The following is a 20,386-nucleotide window of genomic DNA, read 5'->3' as shown; positions in this document are numbered from 1 at the left end:
ATTTGCGATTTAATTCAGTCACAGCAAAATTAATCCAAACTTCGTGTACAAAGAATGTGCTATAGTGGTAGTTTAATATACAGTCTCAGTAGGGAAATGGGAAGGAGCTAAATATCAGTTTTCCATGGAAAATATTTATAAAACGAGATTTAAAAATCCTCTCCAAAATTAATAATGATTTTTGTATTCATAAGAAGTAACTTCCTGAGTTACATCAGGCAGAAATGCACAAAAAGCTATGCTTCTTTTTTCTGTTATGTTTTGAGAACACAACATGGTCACTCAGACACCCTGTCATTAAATGTCTACACATCCTTCTTCAGTAAGCAATTTGGAAAAAACAAAGTAATCATTCAGTAATTGCAGCAAATTGTCACTAGTGCTATTTTTCATGTAACCATGTATTTGGAAAAACATTCAATTCAAAATCAGAAAAAAGTGTATATAGACTAATGTAACTGTGTGTCCTGTAGGAAATATCTTTATGTAAGGGATGACATTTTCATCTCATTTGGGTTCAGAGCAGGTATCTGCAGCTTCTATAGACATTGTTTTATGCCTCCTACTTTTAAATGTCAGTTTATCACATCTTTTACATGGGTATCATCTGCCTTCTTCTTAGACTTACGTCTTTGCTGAGTTCTTCTGTACTTACAAAGCTTAAGCACAGTTGGAGTGTGGGACTGACAGTTACCGAGTCCCCAGAAAGAGATGTGGAGCTGGCAGGTTTGAGCTATGGTTGTGTCAGAGCTGCCCATACCTGGAAACAGTGCATGTGCTGAGGCTGCCACAGAGCTCACCTTGAGGTCTTCTTTCCAGTACTGTATGGAGCAGAACAGCGTCAGGTCTATGTGTTAGAAAGCACCACTGGGAACTTCCAGTTCTTTAGCAGTACTGATCAATATGTCATCAAAGTCTCTTGAGAAGTTGTATAAAAATAAATTATACTTATTTTCTTACTTTTCTCTATTCATTTGGTATATCTAAGGTGAGAGAATAACTTGGGGTATGTTCATTTTACTCAGTTACCTTTCCAAATTGTAGTAATAGAGTGTTTTTAGAAGTGAGGAGGACAAACAAAGGACTCGGAAGCATTTTGTTTAGGATGTTCTGTATGAAGCAGCTGTTTTATTTCTTGCCTTAATTCTTTTTATTCTGTCTTTCAGAACTAGAGGAGGTAGCAATTTCTAATGATTGACTTTGGGAACAGTATTAGTAGAGAACAGATCTGTGGTCTGTGCTAGAGGAGTCTTAAAATAGGGTTAGTACCAAAAACTCTCATGTTGTGCTAGACTTCAGACTTCCATAGCAAAATTCATCAGAATAACTGGTGAAATATAATTCTCTATTTTGTTGCTTGGATCTGGAGGTGAGGTTTTTAGACCCTTGCAAGATGCTGTAGCATAAATGGTGAAATCTTAATTTAATTTCCTAAATGCGTTTGTTAAGACTTGTGGGTTGCTCTTACGAAACACCTTGGCTTGCTTTCTTGCTTGCTTGCTGTGGGATGTGAAAATGATTATGGTGGGAATTCACTGGAGGCTGCCAAGACAGCTCTTACCGTTTTGTGTTTATTTCTGACTCCATCTAACCAGCTTATGAAACTGAAAACTGAGAAGGGAACTGGAGTAGAGAGGACAAAGAAGCATTTGTGAACTCCCTGAGAGGATTTGTGGAAGAGTAATTCTAATCCTCTTTTATTCTACTTTGCATGTTGAATAATGATGGAAGTAACCAAATGGTTTGCAGCATAACCAGCCCAATACACAGTTTGCAGATGTTAATCATGCCACTAAGCATGAAAGGAAGTATGAAGAAAACAGATGGAAGATAAATTAGTGGATAAACTTCAAAATAGCATTATTCAGTTAAAAGGATGAAAACATTTTTGATTATATCAACTGTTCCTATTCCAGTGACAAGATAATTCCTAGTACTCCCTGCTTCCTGAGGAATCTGGAGGTGGATAGTCATGGACAAGAGTATTATCACGGCAGCTTTACTGATAGAAATTAATGGAGTTTGTGTGGGTTTTATCAAAGTCAGAAAGGAAGGAGAAACCAGTCTCACCCAAACCAGTGTCTTCTAAGTTAACAGAGAGAAACTGACAGAAGTAGAGGGAAACATGTATGTACTTGTTCCACGTAGGGTGAGAGAGATTTTTCTTCATATGTTCGTATGAAGTTTCTGTCAGTGCCTTGAGCTGCATGCAAAGATAAGGGAAAAAAGAGTCTGAAATTCACATTGTATTTAGGCAATGCCAGCTATCTTCTCATGTCTGTGGGATTGCATGTCATGCTTTGAAAGGTGCTTCTCCCTAAGCACTCTCTGAACTACCTCCTATATCTAAACATATGTCCTGACTATGAATTCTTCACCCTGTTCAAAGATTTGCAAGTCTGTGCCAATCAAGGTACAGAAATTTACCTTTCTTTATCAGGTAATGAGATTGTGTGGTTGATCTGGGAAAGAAAACTGTGTCTCTTTTAGAACAAACACCCCAAAATACTACCTTTCCTCAAAGTTCTTTCTAACTGCTTGTCAACTTTTTTGAGTGTAAGTTTAAAATTTGGACTGTCAATGAGAGTGCTGTTCTCTTTCATCAAGCTGATTAAAAATAAGGAACACATCCATGGATTTTTCCTGCAAAAATCCAAACACAATATTTTCTCCAGCTTCTTGATAGCTCTTTCTCCCAAGTGTTTTGTGTAACATATCTTTTGGGCCATGAACATCCTTGAAAACTTTTTAAAGAAAAGCATTGGTTATTCCAACAGAAGCACACTGATAGTTCAGTAATACTTCTTTTCAGTGTGTCTCAGTTCACTATATTTTATTTGCTTGTAACTTCTTGTAACTTTTTGAACTTTCGTCCAAAAGACAGTACAGGGGAAGGCAGCTTGGAACTTATTTCAGTTGCAGCGTATTTCTCAGTTTTCTTACTGTATTTCAGTTTGGGTAAGAAACACTGTACAAAAGCATGGTAAGAGTATCCTTACAAAGCAGAATTGTCCTTCTGACACAATGACATAACATAATGACTGACTTCAACTCTTATTTACTGAAACAAACATATTTACATGACTAAATACAATCCAGGTGAAAGTAGAATGCCTTACCATTCTGTCTGAGAGTTTTGCTTATTCCTTTGATTGTGTTGGAATGTGGTACTTAAGGGCTGTCAGGAAAGATCTTTCGTGTCTTACTCGTCTGTAAGCATAGAGCAAATGGTCATTGGTTTTTCTGTTTTAATACAGTTTCCATGACTCCACCTTGTTGTTGCAGAGGGGCTGATTGCAAGGGACTTAAAAAAAACCCTCTGCTTCATTCACTGTGGTGACTGAAGAATTAGGATTTTGGAGTGTTTAGATGACACTGAATAGTCTGAGGTATTGATCTGGGAAAAGCGAGAGTTTTTATGTTTATTATTAACTCATGCATTGCATGTCTTGCTTAAGCAATTGGGTTATTTCTTATAGAGTAGGAGAAAATTTAAATTCAATTAAAATAGAAATACTTCTTTGACTTTTAATTCTAAAACAATTACAAAATGAAAGCTTTGCATATTCAGCAAGGATCTGCAGTTTTACAAGTATGACCAAATATTCAAATTGGTATGAACTAAGCTTGTAGCAGTAATGGCTACAATTTTGCCCTTTAAGACAAATCATTAAAAAGATCAAGTCTGTAGTGGGAACACATCTTCTGCTTGACTTTCAGCAAGTCACTGAAATACTGAGCTTTTTGAGTTTCCACTTTTACCTATGGAAGTGATTTTGTGCTGTGTTGTACATACCCAAATGCCAATTCCGTGGGTGTCAATCCTTTAGTATCTTTGGAATGTTCCATTACTTAGTCAATGAGCAGAATATAAAAGAGGAATCAGTTAATGTGAGTCAGCGTTGTAAGATCAGATATAGCGAAAAATAAATGTGCTCAAATCTGCAGTAATTTTAGTGAGAAGACAATGTAAAGACAATGATAATATTGTTCATCTGAACTACATACAAGGAGCTTTTTTTATTGTTTGACACTGACATTCCAGTCCCTATAGTTGTGGACCAATCATATAAATTGTCTGTCTTAGGTGCATCACTTGTTAATGGGGCTGTAATATTGCTTTACCACATGAACATTTGGAAGATAAGAGTTGTTAATGCTTCTAAGTACCTTACTTTGAAGAAGAAAATTGATATAAGTGTGTCAAAGAATGAGAGTTTATATTAACTGATCCATGAAGGTAATCTTGTGTAAAGGATTTTACAAAGATCTTAAAATATTTAAGTTACCATTCTCTTGTGTTTCAGAAAAAAAAAAAAAAAAGTGCACTGTTTATTGCATTGGTTTGGGTCTGTGTCACCCTGTCAGAGCATACTGTTAGACATTTTTAAAGTTCCATTGTTTTTATTCATATAAAATTTGATCGCTAGGTCTCAGGTGTCTCTTTTGGTCTGCTAATAGGTTTTCTGAGTCCAATCCTAAAGTGCAAGATGCTGTAAAAGAATATAGCTGTTTCTGTAATAGGAACTAACAAGTATATGATGTCTCATATTCAACACAAGATTTATGAAGATAGCTCAGATCTGAACTCAGGAATTTTGAATGATGCAGTGGTGCATTTGACTTTTTGATTGTAAATGTAAACTCAGTTGTAATGATTGAGGGAGAAAAGGAGTTACTAGCTTGCTTAGAGCTTTACATGATTCAGACTACTATGATGGTATTATTAGCAGTGATATTATGAACAAAAGAAAATTATCTGAGACCTCATGGCTATTACAAGTGAAAAATAAGGAAAGCAAGTGTAAACAAGTACCTGTTGTATCTCATTCCCCCTCCCCTTAAAAGAGTATACAAGCAGGTGATGGGATGAAGGAATATGCATGTATGTGGTGTGTATGAAGTGAAATGGAGAACTGGGGAGATGCTGAATAGAGGACAGCTTAGAGATGAAATGAAAAGAGATTGAATAGAAAGTATGGATACAATAGAAAAGAGGAAAGCTGAAAATGAAGCTCACTAATGATGTTACCTTGGTATGGGCTGAGGCACACAGAAATAGCGGAGCTCCTAGTTCAAGGTAGTGAAATAATAAGACAGTCCTAGAAGTTTAATCTGCAGAGTTGTCGTGGTTTGACATGGAAGTGATTTTTTTTTTCAGGAAGTTGGGTCAAACCAATCAGTGGTCAAGTTTAGATATTGGCACCTGAAGTGACCACTGAAGATAGGGATACGCCTCTGAGAACACAGGGGGTTAAAAGCAGGAACTCCCAAGAGCTCGCTCTCTTTGGTTCCGGTCAGGGTGCTGTGCAGATCTCCCCTGCCCAGCTATGGGGCTGGGTGGGGGAGGGGGAGCCATGCGGCCTGTTCGAGGTGAGCCGAGGGGTAGAAGGACTGGAACCGAGCCAGCTCCTGTGGACAGAAGGGTGGAAAGAAGCGGAGATGTTTTTGTCATTCCCCCCCGCCAAGAGGGAAGAGATAGAGAGTCCGGACGGCACCTGTAACTTTGCCGGCGCGGAGGAGAAGGAGGGGGGGGAAGGCGCCCAGCCTTGGCCTTGGGAATCGGCTGCTGGGCAGAGATATCAGCCGTCCAGGGAGTCTGAACTTTTAACCCTTTCCTGAGAAACGAAGGCTTTGTGAAATATTACTCCTCCTTGATTTGAAGTAGAAGAGAGACAGTCTGGGATCCGAGATGATGGAAGAAGAAATTCTCAAGTTAGAAGGAGATGATGGAGTGGCTTGTGGCTGGACTTCTCTTGTTAGCCATAGACTGAACCAAATTCTCCTAACAGAAGCTGCACTTAGGGTGGTGCGTTGGTGTGCCAGGAGACTTGTTTCAGTGATTACCAGCAGAGGAGTAGAGAGAACAGAGGAGAGTTGGAGAAGGTGTGGAGAAGCCCTCTATCTTCAAGGAAGAAGAAGAGGAAAAGAGGACCTCTGTTCTTGGACCCTCAGCCCCAGGGGAAAATGGGGGGGACTGTAGTCCCAAAATGAGAAACTGAACTGTTGTCTCTTTTGATCCATGGCAAAGCATCCTTAAAAGAGCCCTGTGAGCAGTCTGTCCATGCACGGTGGTGAGAGCACTGTGACATGGAAAGGAGAGTGTCACCATGGCAGATTTTCTCCGGGCGGTTGCCATGTGTGGCATGGAAACACAAGGGTGGCAATTGTGTTTCCTGGGGGGGGGGGGGGGGTCTGTGGCACAGGAGAGACTCCTGTCTCCCTTGAAAGACTGAGTATTTGAATATCTGAAGGGGAGCAACTTGATCAGGATCCTGGGTGGTGTCTCACTGTTAAGTTTGTTTAGAAATTAGGTGGGAGGAGGAAGGGTGTTTTGGAAAGTCTTCATCATCCAGGATTTAGTGTTTGTAGTTTTTCTAGTAGTAGTAGTTTAATAAAGTTCTTTCCTTTGTTACTAAGATGGGCCTGCTCTGCTCTGTTCCTGATCACATCTCACAGCAATTATTTTAAAAAGTATATTTTCATGGGGGCGCTGGCATCGCGCCAGTGTCAAACCATGACAAGAGTCCCACCCCCATGTTCAATATACATCCACATTTGCTTCACATGTCTTTATTTTACAGTTTCTCCTTTGGTTTTTTATGCACAAAGGGTGAATTCTCACCTGTTTGTATATGAACTTCTTGCCCATATACAGGTCATGCTATTTTGGGAATGTGTTACTTTGTGAGGGCAAATTGTGATTTAGCCCATGGAGAATTTTAGAAAGAAATGAGTTAGAATATAGGAGGAAATGAGGATGAGAGGAATGGAAAGTGGAGAGAAAGTAGCTCGTGATAATGATAAGTTTACCTGTGATCAGAGTGAAGAGTTTCATCAGATGAAATAGAAATCAGTGAATCAGAACGAAGGAAAATTACTAAAGAACAGCAAAGCTGGCCTATATTCTTTCTATCTATCTATCTATCTATCTATCTATCTATCTATCTATCTATCTATCTTTGAGTTGTCCCAGTTCTCCAATGGTTTAAGCCCCATTTACTATAAAGTACATATGTGCTTGGTTTTGATCTCGCTTTGGGGAAGTGTCAAGGCACAATGCTAGAAAACTTAATGCTAAAAACCAAGCAGTTCTTAAACACTCTAGCTTGGAACATGGATATCAGATAAATAGAAGGTATTCTTGTACAAATGAGGCACACTGTATGATCTCCAAGAAAAAGGCTGATGTGGAAGTGACTGGCAGCAGAGGTTTCTCCTGAAGGCTAGGCCAAGTTGAACTGACTTTCCACAGAATCAGTTCAACTTGGCCTAGCCTTAACAGGCAGCTGAGGCTAACAGGCACTCTGCAAGTGTCTAGTCCCACCCTCAGCACAAAGCAGGGTGAGCTGGTGATGTTTATGGTGTTTCTTCTTTCAGAAAAACAAGAAGTGCTGTAAAGCCGCTACTGCAGCAGTGCTGTTGAATCTTAGGAAGAAATGAAGAAGTACAAAAATTTAGAAGAATTAAGAAAAATCAAAACAAAAGGTAGTCAAGCTTCTTGAATGTCTAGTAAAAGAAACACTTTAGGTTTTACTTCAGTTCTGGGAAAAAGTTCAAATAAGATTTTATAATTTGAATGAATAGATCCTTTTTATAACTCTTTTTCACACAAACACCCTAATGCATGTTTAGCATCTTCCAGAATGTCTATAACCTGGAATCAGCATTGCACATTAGCTATTCACTGCAGCCAGTGAAACCCCCAAAGTGTTCTCTTTGTGGGTAGCCAAACACATCTTTTCCAAGTGACTCACAGCTCTTCTCAATTACTTTTTTTTTCTGGAGATACTGTACCTCCCAGTGCTTCCTCACTGGTGCAATATGAGTATGCCTCTCTGCCTCACAGTGTCCAGTATTCCAGCCTTTCACTTTTTTGTACTTTAAATGTTAGGTTTGCATTCAGTCCTTAGGTTGGAAGATAATCCAGTGTAAGGATCAGAATTGTGTGTTATATATAATTTTTTCCTTGATATATGGATCATGAGTGACATAGGAATGGTCATCCTAACGAAAGAACTTTTTGTGCTGCCCTCAAAGTCCATTTTGTCCTGACGCCTCTTTTGTATTCTGCACAAAAATCAGAATTGCCTTGCTAAAGAAGAGTCCTTAATTCTTTCTGTTTTGTACTCTGCCATGTTTTGTCCCATTTATTGCTTTTGCTTTGCCATTAGCAGAAACTAGGAAGACTTGATGACACTTCTAGCATGGAAATGACCAGATTTATGAAAATGAGATCTGTCTTTGAAATGAAAAAAAAAAAAATAGGGCAGAATCTTTCTCATTTACTCTGTTTGATTTTTTGAAGCTTCTTAAAAAAGAGGTCAGAAAAGCAGCAATATAACAAGAACCTTTATATTGAAATAAAATGGGCAAACTATCTAGTAACTAGTATTTAGCCTATGTTAGTTTTATTCATGGTGTCAAAGGCTAATGCACTGTTCCTTCAACTGTCTGGCATGGCTGAATATCCTGGATCACAAGGTGGAGTAATGTAAACATACAAGAAGTATTTATAAAAGGTCCTTCACCTTTTCCTGACAAATGACAAAATATGTGAACTAACTGAAAAATGTAGGTTTAGTTTAGATATTAGGAAGAAATTTTTTACTTTGAGTGTAATGAGGTACTGGAACATGTTGCCCAGAGAAGTTGTGCATGCTTCATCCCTGGAAGTGTTTAAGGCCAAACTGGATGGGGCTTTAAGCAGTGTGGGACAGTGGAAGGTTGCCCACGGTAAAAAGGTGTAAACCAGGTGATATTTAAGGCCCCTTCTGGCCTATTCTATGAATCTGTTCTTCTGGCCTGTTCTATGAATCTCTTTGTCATGAAGTATCTCTTCTTCTTGGCACTTTGGCCAGCCAGTCATGACTGTGGTCCTCCTCCCTCTATTAGCCCCTTTGCCTCTTGCCTGCTCTGAGCATTGATGGTGTGGGACTACAGAGCTGGCATGTCTGAGAACTCAGGCCTTTTCCCTCATAGCTACTTTGGATTTTAAAGGCATCATTTTCATAAGAAGAGGACAGCCTACAGTTGTGGCAGAATATGTGTACTGCCACAACTCTTCTGTAGAGCATATGTGGAAGCATCTGCAGCTGGAGGGAGTCCATTTGTAACCCTTGTGAGGAGTGTGGTCACAGATTTGCCTCCACATTTGACAGGGCCATCCCCAACATGGAGACATGCCATGTATGGTCTTTAAAGTAGGAGAAATGTTAACTTTAGTTCTGGTCAGTAGATGTGAGTAATTCAAACTGGGAGAAAAGCATTCCTTAAAAAGCAGTAAATTGAGTTACCAGAGCCCTTTATTTCATGCAGGAGGTCTCAGGCATAGAAGCTGGTGGCTGCAGCTGAAATTTTTGTTACCAAAGGTCTTCCAGGACAGGTTTGTGCCCTTTCAGAAAGTTACATCTGTGACTTGTAGCAACAGGCAGCAACAGAAATGTGATTATAATAACATTCCTTTTTGCACAAGAGTCTGAACCAGAACCTGTTGACATCCCTTGCTTTTATTGGACCCTTAGAGTTTTCTGCCACACAGCTTCTGAAGCTGCACTGTTATCTGTTCTTCTCCTGTGGCTTGTGGGGATATGCACTATGAGCTGTCCATGTTTTCTGTCTTCAGCTAGCTGTGATGCAATTGTGCATTTGTTGAATGTCTCTCTAGTAGTTTGAAGGTCAAATTAAACCTTCTAATTAGAAGGTCAAATCGTGTCTTTGTGGCTATCGCAAGCAAAATATTTCTGCCAATGGCCTTGGAGGCCTGTAAGCTCTCACTGCTCTCAGTAATTTTGGAGAATAGTGGAGAGTGTCCCCTGCTAAATTCCTCATTCTGTACTTTTGAATGCTGGCTTGCCAGTTAGGCAGGTGTTGTAGCAGCTTCTCATAGTGCCTGAAGCTTGTGCATTGCATCTGCTTTTGCAGTGGCGTCTCCCAGCATGCTCCAGGCAAACATTAATGCAGATTATTCTGCTGCCATCACAAGAAATCATGCAACCTGCCAGTGGCTTAGTAAAGCCCAGGTGCCTTAAGAGTGCAGGTTGTGAGTCAGGTGGATGGCACAGGGCCTGTTCCTGCCCAGCAGCCGTGTGTTTCAGTGATACAGCTATTAAGCACAAAGATATCACCTCTGGCACATGCAATCTTTGTGATGTGGTGTGGCAAAAATGTTCTGGTATGCGCTTGTTCTGTGCTAACACAATCCCTCAGGCAGATGCTTTTGGCTCATGTCAGAGGCAGGGTGATAGATGTTTGTTTTGGTTTGAAAAGACAGGTGTCTGTTAAGGAAGACAGGAGCCTTCTTTGAAGTGGAAAATTTAAATCCCCTCTCTCCAAATTATTACATTTTTTAAAGTGAGGGGCTCTCAGGCAAAGATATGGGAATAGGAATAACAGTTCTTTACTAGGAAAATTAAAAATACAAATGCAATAGTATAAAAAAACAAACCAGAAAAGAAACCACTGACAGAGTCAGAATATGACCTGACACCTGTTGGTCAGGGTGTTGGTATCAGTCCTGATTCAATGGTGGCTGCAGTCCTCCTGCAGTGACAGGTGTGGTTCTGTTGGAGCAGTGATCCTGTAGAAGGGTGGAGCTTTCCTCTGAAGATCCAGTGGTGGTGTAGATGGGCCTGGTCTTCCTCTGGGAATCCAGTGGAAAAGACAGCTGATCCTCTGGGAATCCGGTAGGTGTGTTCAGACAGGTCAGGTTAAGTCAAAGCCTGCATGTTCCTGTGGGGACTGGAAATGCCTGTCTAGTTGCACAGTTCAGGCCCAAGTGTGTCAAATTTGAATAGTGGGAAGTGGATAATTCTGGGAGAAGAATGAGACTGTCATTTTCTGCCAGCCTGCTGGTGTTGCCTGTGGCATCTCTGAGCTGACAGTGTGTTCCCTCCTGGTGCTAAAGGAAGAGGGATTCCTTGTGTTTGCAGTCTTTATGCAAACACATAACTTTTTGGCTGTTACCCATCTATGATCTCTGAAAAGTGTTCATGATACAGTAGACATTCAGTATTAATCACAGTCACCTAGCAATTAAGTGATTAGGTTTTGAGGCCATGGTAATTTTCACAAACTTTAATTTGCTCTCAGCAGTCAGGACAATGTTTTTACTAAGTAAAACTGATGCTTCTACAAGCAGGTTCTTTGACTGGATGAAGTGTAAAGCTAGGCACTGTTCTCACTGACCACCACTGGTAGTAAAAGGATGTTCATGTGCACTGTTATGTAAACCAGCTGGCCTTGGAACAATGATCCTTGCCATTGAGCTCCTATACTCTGTGCACACCAAATTAATTCCTGTCATTTATTATTTGCTTTTTAAGAATGAGGCATAGAGCTTCTGAGGGTTTTCTAGTGCCTCTTTCAGCTCTCCTAGGTTTCAAGATCATATCAATTTTAATTAGGTACTTCAGAGTTAGGTGGTTAGGTACTCTATCTTTTTCCAACTACATTCCATTGTGGGTGACTATTGATAACCTTTCTCCTCCGTTCCAATCCTGAAAATGCAATCAGGATTGTGAGCAATATTATGGAAATGCTTTAATTGAGATGTGTCCTTACAGTACAACAACTTGATCACAAAATTGTTTGCTTAAATGTGAGGAGGAAAATTAAAAAACCCTTCAGCTATAGTGGCAGCTTCAGAATTCAGTGTCTGTTACCTAGTCAAAGAGATGTCTTGATATTTTAAACTGAAGTAGTAGCCTTGCTAAGTGGGGGTATTTTTGAAGGGGATGAAGAACTAGGCTGCATAGAATGCATCATTGGTATCTAAATATGTTGGTATGGTTGTAGTGTCCTTCATAAATTGCAAAAAAAGGTCAATGAGCCAGAATATTTTTTTAATGCTATGGCCCGTTTAACTGCTCTGCCAGTAAATGACTGTAGATGGGAATCAGACTCATTTAGGTAGATGGAGGTCAGCATTTCTTTAGAGAAGAACTGCAGGCAGAGGTACTGTGATTGACTGTGTCATCTTCCATGTACATCTGGGAAAGTAACATCGGAAACTGAATCCTCCCAGAGAACAGGTGGAACTTAATCTTGGCCTTTAGCTCCTCAATTAACCTTGGCACTGTAACACTGGATTCTGGATGAATGGGACATCTTAGAGTGATTCCTAAGTAGCTTCTTAAATAGGGAATGAAATATGAGTGGTTTGTGGTATTACTGCTTCCAAATATGGCAGGACTTAAAAAAAGGTAAGAGCGAAGAACCCCAGGTAATAAGGTCTCTTCTGAGCCTGCTCTGGACAAGATATGAACCAGGACCAATTCTTCTCTGTCTTAGCTACAAAAATCTTATGGAAGAGGGAGTTTAAGGAACTGAAATATCAGAGGGTGCCCTTAGCTGCACTTCAGATGCAGCTGACCCAATTGGCTGGTGTGTGTGTAAAGGAAAAAAGGTGCAGTAAATGGTATTTTGCTGGTGCCAGTAAGAAAACTGCATGAGCCTAGTAGTAGACACAACACAGGTTATAGAATGAATTGATGAATCCTACTTACACAGACTGAAGGGTTCATGTACATTCATATTTGTTGTCACATATGCTAGTGCATTCTTATTTTAGTGTATAGCCAGTCAGTGACAGGTAGATAAATATCCTCCTAAATGTAACTCAAAATAATTTGCTGCTTCATTTCGCAGAACTTCATGGTTTTAATTTATCCAGTAAAGTAGTGGTTTAGTCTTAAAAACCAAATACATCAATGTTTAAAATACTACACGGCTTCACTGCTTATGATGCAAATTTTTTGGAATGTGATTGCTGTTCTGGCACATTTTTCTTTTTTAATTTCACTAAAAGGGATTGATAATAATGCAGAAAGGTCTAAAAGGTGATAGATCTAGGATGGAAAAATATGGAAAATAAACTTCCTTTGATTTTGCATGATTATTGCAAGCACAGCAAACAGATTCAATTTTCCTTTTCTGCAATATAATGTTTTCTAGTTCTTTGTGTAGACCTTCATCTGTCTTACACGGCAAGTACATGTCATGGGAGATTCCACATACTAGTGTCATCTTGACTACTACTTCATGAAGGAAATTACATTTTCTCCTTCCTGAGATAGACTGTAAGGAATTCAATAATTGTATGGTTACCAAGTGTGGTGTGTGACCGTTTTGATTGAACAAATAGTTCTGAACTGTAAATCATGCAAAACTCTAAGCACAGAAGCTGAATGATATGTTAAAATAGCAGGAAATAACTGTCATAGGTCAAGAGTAAGAGTCATGGGTCAACTATCATGGGCTGAGTAAGGTTTTGGGTACACACAAAGGTGACTCTAGTCAAAAGACTAATAGTCCAAGAATAAGAGTGGGTGACCCTCCTGCAAATCACTCATTGAGCACAATGAGAAACACAGTTAATAGTTTCAGAGACAGATGGGATTTTTTTTTTTTTTAGAAAAAAACAAACAAACAAACAAACAAAAAAAACCAAAACAACCAAAAAGCCCAAGCTTGATGTTATACAAGATGACCTGAGAAGTGATGAAGAGAGTGAGGGAGATGTGAAAATAGAGGCAGGAAATACAGAAGAGGAGGACTTCAGGTCCAAGTGAGAAGACTAGAAAAGGTGTGCAGGTAGGGAATTTCTGAAGTTGTGATGAAGAAAGAGGAAAAAGTTGCTGTGTAACTAAGAGGAGACAAGCCAAAGAAGGTAAAAATCACACCCTTTTCCAATTTTGTATTGGAAGGATTTATTATATTCTGAATACAAAGGGAAGAGTGTGAAGGGACTAAGATAGGAGCCCAGAGCTGTATAGGAGTTGCTGGGATTGAAGATGCCATACTTGGTTGTGATGAGGAAAGTGAGATTCACTTCAGTTCTGTTGGAAGCATGACAAAAACAGGCATAGTGTGATTTCTTGTCTGTGTGGGGAAAGCCCAACCAGGCTTTGAAATGGTCTCTGATATCATGAAGAGAAATTAAAAAAAAAAAAAAAAATCAGTAAGAAAGTGAATGAAGAAAGGAATGAAAGCAAAAGAAAACCCTGAGGGGAGAGGATTGAGAGCTGTGGGGGGTGTCATCTCTGATGACATGAGAGAGAGGCCAGATAATGTATTGCAGAACAACAATGGAAGAGCTTTATCTAAGTGTAGATGGCATTGAAAATGCAACCTTTACAAGTATTTTGCAAACACTGCCAGACTTTTTCCACCATGACTGGGCCCAAGAGCTGCTCTGAGCTCAGTAACAGCAGAGTGAAAGCTTGGGAATGTAGCTTTTTTCCTGTCTCTAAAGGCTGCCAAACTGAAATAAAGCTCTTGCAGTCAGTGGAACTGTATGGTCATGAAGCTGGTTTGTTAGTGTGGAATTTGATACCAGCAGCTATCTGTGTTTCAAAATAATATCATGGGACCAGAGGAAGACATCTGTGTTTCTGTTGTGAGTGATGTCCTGCTGCTTAGTTATTAATAGTGTCCTGCAGTCACCTGTTTTTCATGGTGCCCCTCACTGAATCTGCAATCTTGAATTCCAACACACCTTTTTAAGAAAACAAAAAAAAAAGGAAAGAAAAATTAAAATATTTAACCTTCAGCTTGGGATGCACCAAGGCCAGATCAATGTTGCTAAAGATGCAGGGCCAAGAAATGTGCTTCTCTTATCACAGCAATTATGGGATCAAAAATGTTGGAAGGTGAGATAGCAAAACTCTGTCTGTACAGTGGCATTCAACCACAAGATTGGATGTGAACATATCCAAGGATACAGTAACAAATGCAATCAACAGCCAGACTTTTCTCTATTTCAATGAATACAGTGAATTTCAGTGTGTACAATATGTACAATTAAAATAATGAATGCAAAAATGAGGCTTCTCTCACCCACCATGTGCAAATCATTGTTCATACAGAAGCAGCTGATTAGAACTGTGGATCAGCTGTGTAAAATTAGAAGCATGGCTTGTTCTGTCATGGTGTTGGGTGCTGTAGGGTTCAACCAGCAGTGAGACAAATCTCTTTGCCCTAGCCTGTCTTAGTGCTTTTTCAGCACCACAAACTCCACTGATGGAAATAGGAGTCACCTATCAGTGCAGAATCAGCACTGTGATAGACTCCACAGATATCAGATTAGTAACATGCATAGAAGGGGAAAATTTTGCCCTTGGTCTGTAAATCACTTTATCCATAGGATTGTATGAGATAATTGTTTGCAAATTATTACAAGTCCTCTCTGACCTGTAGTTAGTTGTAACTAAGACTGTAAACTTTTCTTATGGAGATATATTCTACTGCCTTTTATTCCTCCTTGATTTTGTATAAAAACAGCCATGGGGCTAAACACAGCCATGTAACCAAAGTGGGAAGGCTTTTAATTTGAAATGTAATGGGAATGAGATATTTAATAATGGTCTTTTGATTTAGAATATTATTTTTCTGGTTTTATCAGAAAGATTTAATTCATAGGTGTTATAGACCTTTGGATATGGCATTTAGTTATTGCCAGTTCATGGCATTGTAAGACCTCATCATTCATTGCCTGAATCTTCTGGGACAGAGCTAAAGCACAAATGTAAATTGAACAAAAATATTGTGAATGATTCTTCTCTTTTTGTGTAGCACCATGTAATTCCTGTTGTAAAGCTCTTGCTGAACTTACTGTGTGTTCATACAGCAGTTCTGTGTTAGCACTGAAGGTGCATTTGTTTCTGGCTTTGCTAGAGTAGGTTTGTTCATTGTTCTTTGCGTATTATATTCATCTCTTTCTCTCTTACCTAATGAGTGTCTGTATCATTGTATAGGTTTCTTACCTATGCTTTTTTAATCTTTTTTGGACTTTTTTTTACTAGGATACAAAAATGTGTATTTCCATGGTGTGAACAGAGGTGGTGTATTTCAGAGTTCAGGGCTAAAGGGATAATCTCCTGCTTAATGCAATTATTCCAGAATAGAATTTTTAATCCTCTATATACTTGGTGTAAGATAATGGATGACGTAATATCTCATGACATTATTTCTGTAATTATTAAGTAAAGAAGCTGCAGTGTTACTGTGGTGAGTTTTTATATCCTATTCGTGTAGAAGGCAACTGAATCTAATTCCAGCAGTAGCAATTCCTACCTTTGTCAATGTTCTCATAATATCCTTGGTAAAGATGGCATTTCTAATTGCTAGACAGTGAAAGTATTGGTAATTGGCAATTAAAGGGAAACTAATCACATGGATGTTTTGAAAGTAACCACTTTCTCTCACATGTGAACTCACTGTCTTGGACAACACTGTGTACTCCTTTGTGCTGACACAGTCTGTATACTTCTGCTAATGCACTGCTGTGTGACAGTGAAGACAGGAGTCATCACATTTATTCCTTCTTGTAGTGGATGGTGAACAGAAAAATCATTTCGTATTTGCACCCTGCTGGTTTTTGGTGGGTTGCGTCTCTTTAAGAGGAAATTTCTACAGTCAATGATCATTTGGCTGTTGGAGGTTTTTCTTCAAGCTCACATGGTTTGTACGTATTTAAAAAGAAATCCTGGCTTAATAGTTTCCCGTTTTTAACACGGTTGATTTGTTTAATAAAGGTATCAGAAAATTAGCTTTATAAACTAAGTTATGACTTCTGTGTAGAAGTCCATTAATAGGGAATGATTTTCTTTAGGACTGCTAGATGAAACAAGAGCAAAGGAGGATGTTTGGTGTTACAGTAAATAGCACTGTGGCTGGACCTACTGAAGAAAAGCAGTTGGAGACAATTTGTAGGAAAAGAGGCTGTAGAAGAAAAACTAAGGAATATGTTGAGGAGGGAAAACTCAGTAAGAAGGAGGATGAGTACAATTTAGGATAAATAAATAGAAAATAATCACACACCTTCCTATGTTTTGTCTAATAGTAGGCTTTTTGCTCCCCATTTACTTCTCTCTATCACTTTAGTCCTAATCAATACAAAACAGCAGTTATTTGAATTTTTCCTGCCACACAAATTATAACTCTTCATATAATTTTATTTTGTTTCCTTCTATAAAGAGCTTTCTTTTAAAAATCAACAACCTAAACATCTCCTTTTTTAGGGCAAATTCCTCATAGAAAATAAGCTCAAAGCTCTTTCAGTCCTAGGAATTATCAAAAGACTGGAAAGTCACATGATGCCTCAGTGGTATAAACAAAAGCATAGTAGTAGCACAGGCAATTAATAGCATCTTTTACTTATTTACTGTAATTAACATAACATGAGTAAACACATACACACACACACATACATATATATATATATGTATACATGTGTGTGTATTTAAAAGTATATGTAACATTTATATGGTTAAATGTTACACAGTCTGACATACACAAAACTTAGAGTGGTTGTCTAGAGGTTGTCTTCATGTTGTCTTGAATGAATTTATAGTTTCTTTTAATGTATAGCTTGCATATGGGCTAGTTTTGAGGAAGCCGAAAGAAAAAATGCACATGGATATGTAAAAACCTGGGGCTAGGAACATGCTGTGGGAGCTCATTAATGATTCAGAATGGTTGGTTTCAGTTTCCCTCCTTCCTTTCACAAGGCAAAATCCAATCAATAGTTTTCTTTCAAGGTCAGAACTGCTGCTTGGTGTCTGTCCTTCTTACAACCCTTGTCCAGTCATAGGAGTGTTCTGGAAGATATAATGACTATTTTATTCAAGATTGTCATCAATAACTCTTAGCACAGTTGGACTCGGACAGAAAGTGACATTATTACTGGAGAGGACTCTGCTCTGATCCAACTACAAGGGTGCTGCTATTGTGAGCAGCGTCATGTCAGACATGGTGGGCTTTTCCCCTGCCATCCTATCCGCAGTTATACTGTGGTTACATTATGGACAGGAAAGCTGTTAAGCAGTGTTATATATAAATTATTTGATTTTGCAAGATTTGTAGAACAGAGTTGAATTTCAGAAAATTTTCTGTCTTTGCAAAGGAAAGGTTGTTTCCATTGCATAGGCAATGATACTTCTTTATGTGTTTTGGTAGTTTGCTTTCCAGAGGTGCTAGTAAGATATATATTTTTAAAAATATTAATATGGTTTTTGTCTGCCTTTTTTCTAGATTTTTGATACTTTTTTTTCCCTTTATTTAGAATTAAGTTCAGTGTTACATGAACTGTTACATGCTCATTAACTAACCTTTCTTCCTGAAGTTATATTGTAAATCCTAAGGGGAGTACCAGATCCAGTATTTTAATTTCAGGAAAGGAAACAATGCTCCTTCAATGGCAGGGGAAATATTTGTCCCTGTAAAATATCTTTCCTGTTTTGAGAAATATCTAAACAGACAGAAATAGAGAAAAATATTTTAATATCTTTTGTTTAGAATCCTGTTAGAGTATTCTCTCAGCCAAGCATTTTCTTTCTGAATAAGCTGCCAAAATAGAGGTTTGATGCTTTGTCAAGAAACAAGCAAGGCTGTGTATTGTTCCTTAATTGCTTTAGTTTTCCCAAAGACATAATACTGCTTTACAGTGTCTGCTTTTTGAAAATTAAATTCTGTAACTTTAAAGCGATATTTAAGATCTGTTAACTTGAGTAGAATAAGCTGAATATATTTACACGAGATAAAAAATTTGGTCTAGTATAATTTTTTTGTTGGCTGAAAAGTAATAAATAACATTCAGGCCATCATTTCTGCCTTCTCCTGCCTTTTAGGAAAATCAGGACAAGATAAAGGTCAAAACTCATGACATAGTTCAGAGTTATCATAATAATTCCAGGAGCAAGCTTCTGGAGCTCAGCTTTATTATAGAATATTATGAAATTATTCACACTTGTTGAACATGATGGATCCAGATTTGCTGTTGGTCATAATCCTGAATCAGTCAAAGAATGTCCACAGTTCACTTTGCTCATTCTACTGACATAATATTTAATATGACCTAAACCAATTCTTTATATATTCTATTGATTTTATGGTGTTCATAAAATGCTAGTAATAGAAAATCTATTTCTATTGCTGTTTTTTTTATGTTAATGTAATTTGCAAGGAAAAAGCTCTTCAGTGACTCATATGAAATATGTTGGATGGAGTTTGTATGTACATATATATATAAATGTGCAGTTACACAAATTTTTAAGCAGTATAATTTAAATAGATTATTTAAATTGAGCCTTGCCATTTGTCTGGGATTTGTTTTTATATATTTTTTTATTTGTAGATGTTTGTCCCTACATTGAATTAATAATCTATGTCCAGGTCTGCTGGCCACAGATCTGCTGCCTTTGCATGTGAAGTTAATCTTTTTTCATGTTGCAAAGAATACTAAGCACTGAATTTGCAATTCTTCTGTCCATATTTATGTGATGCCACATGCTGAGGTACCTTGGAGTAGAACAGAGGGAGATGTGGATACCTGTTGTTTAGCTGCATGTGTACCTCCTGCCTTCAGCAATGGAACACCAGGGTGTGTCTCTGGCGCAACAGAGGGCACTTGCAGAAGCTTTAGGCAGCACAAGTTGGTTATGGGTTAATTTCAGTACTGGGTGTGAGAAGTAGCGCCAGGTGCTGTACAAGCTGTTTCAATGTTAAGTAGTAAGGGGTTTGCCTCTATGTGATACCCATCAAAAGCAAAAGTCCTGGACAAAACCATAAACACCAAGTAAAAAAATGCTGCGTGCAGTATGATTAAGCCTTGACTCTGACTTTTGTGCAGACTATTAGTACCACAATTTTGTCTTTGCGTGCCAAGAATATATACCAAGAAGAATTTGGCCAGTGACTGAAGAATATCTCCATGCTGCTTATCATAAAGCATGATCTTCCAATTTTTAATAAATATTTTTAAATGATGTGTGCTTCTATAGCACTAAATCACATGTGCAAGTTATGTCTGGTAAAATCTAGTCCAAAAAATACCATTAATGATAGTTTTTCTCGTGTTATAGATGGTTATGGGTGAAAAAATTGAAATGAGAACAATCTGAAAGTATCAGAATGGATGTTTTCTCTTCTTCAGTGTAGAAAGAAAAATAAAGCAATTGATGAAGAATTATAAATTTAAAAATGAGTAGCACTGGCAATTGCAAACCAAACCCTTGACTTTAATTGCATTAATGGTAATGCATTCCATTCCAGTTCATGGTGAAGTAAAAGGAGTTGGTCTGGTAGATCAAATATGGCTTTCATTGCAAGACTGCGACAATGAAGGTGAGATAATAAAGCTATTCAGACTAAGCTGTAAAGAATGTTATTATTAGATATACCTGATTGATTATTTAGTCTTAGAACAGACGTCATTATAAAATGCTACATATGTTTCAGTTATTTTTTCAGGATGTATATATCCTGTTATGTATATTTGTGTATACATGGATACATACATTTTTGATTGAAAAAATATACATACAGTCAAAATTATAAATAATTAATGATGCATATGATGTTCTCATATGAATCTGGGAAATTAATG

At 38.2% G+C, this 20,386-nt stretch overlaps 1 protein-coding gene across 8 annotated transcripts in view; it reads left to right on the top strand.

Moving 5' to 3' along the window:
- The window catches only part of NTRK2 (neurotrophic receptor tyrosine kinase 2), a 200,197-nt gene that overhangs the window by 59,588 nt on the left and 120,223 nt on the right, over nt 1-20,386 (top strand). For 4 of the 8 annotated variants that reach the window (XM_068176537.1, XM_068176536.1, XM_068176540.1 and 1 more), the window contains one exon: nt 20,053-20,124. The exons of the other annotated variants lie outside the window; for them this stretch is intronic. In XM_068176537.1, the coding sequence (XP_068032638.1) occupies nt 20,053-20,124 (72 nt within the window). The remainder of the gene's footprint in view (nt 1-20,052; nt 20,125-20,386) is intronic. 8 annotated transcript variants of the gene reach the window in all.

This window comes from Anomalospiza imberbis, chromosome Z, assembly GCF_031753505.1.
Source record: "Anomalospiza imberbis isolate Cuckoo-Finch-1a 21T00152 chromosome Z, ASM3175350v1, whole genome shotgun sequence".
In the NCBI taxonomy this organism is placed as follows: domain Eukaryota; kingdom Metazoa; phylum Chordata; class Aves; order Passeriformes; family Viduidae; genus Anomalospiza; species Anomalospiza imberbis.
This window is presented reverse-complemented; position numbering and strand designations above follow the sequence as displayed.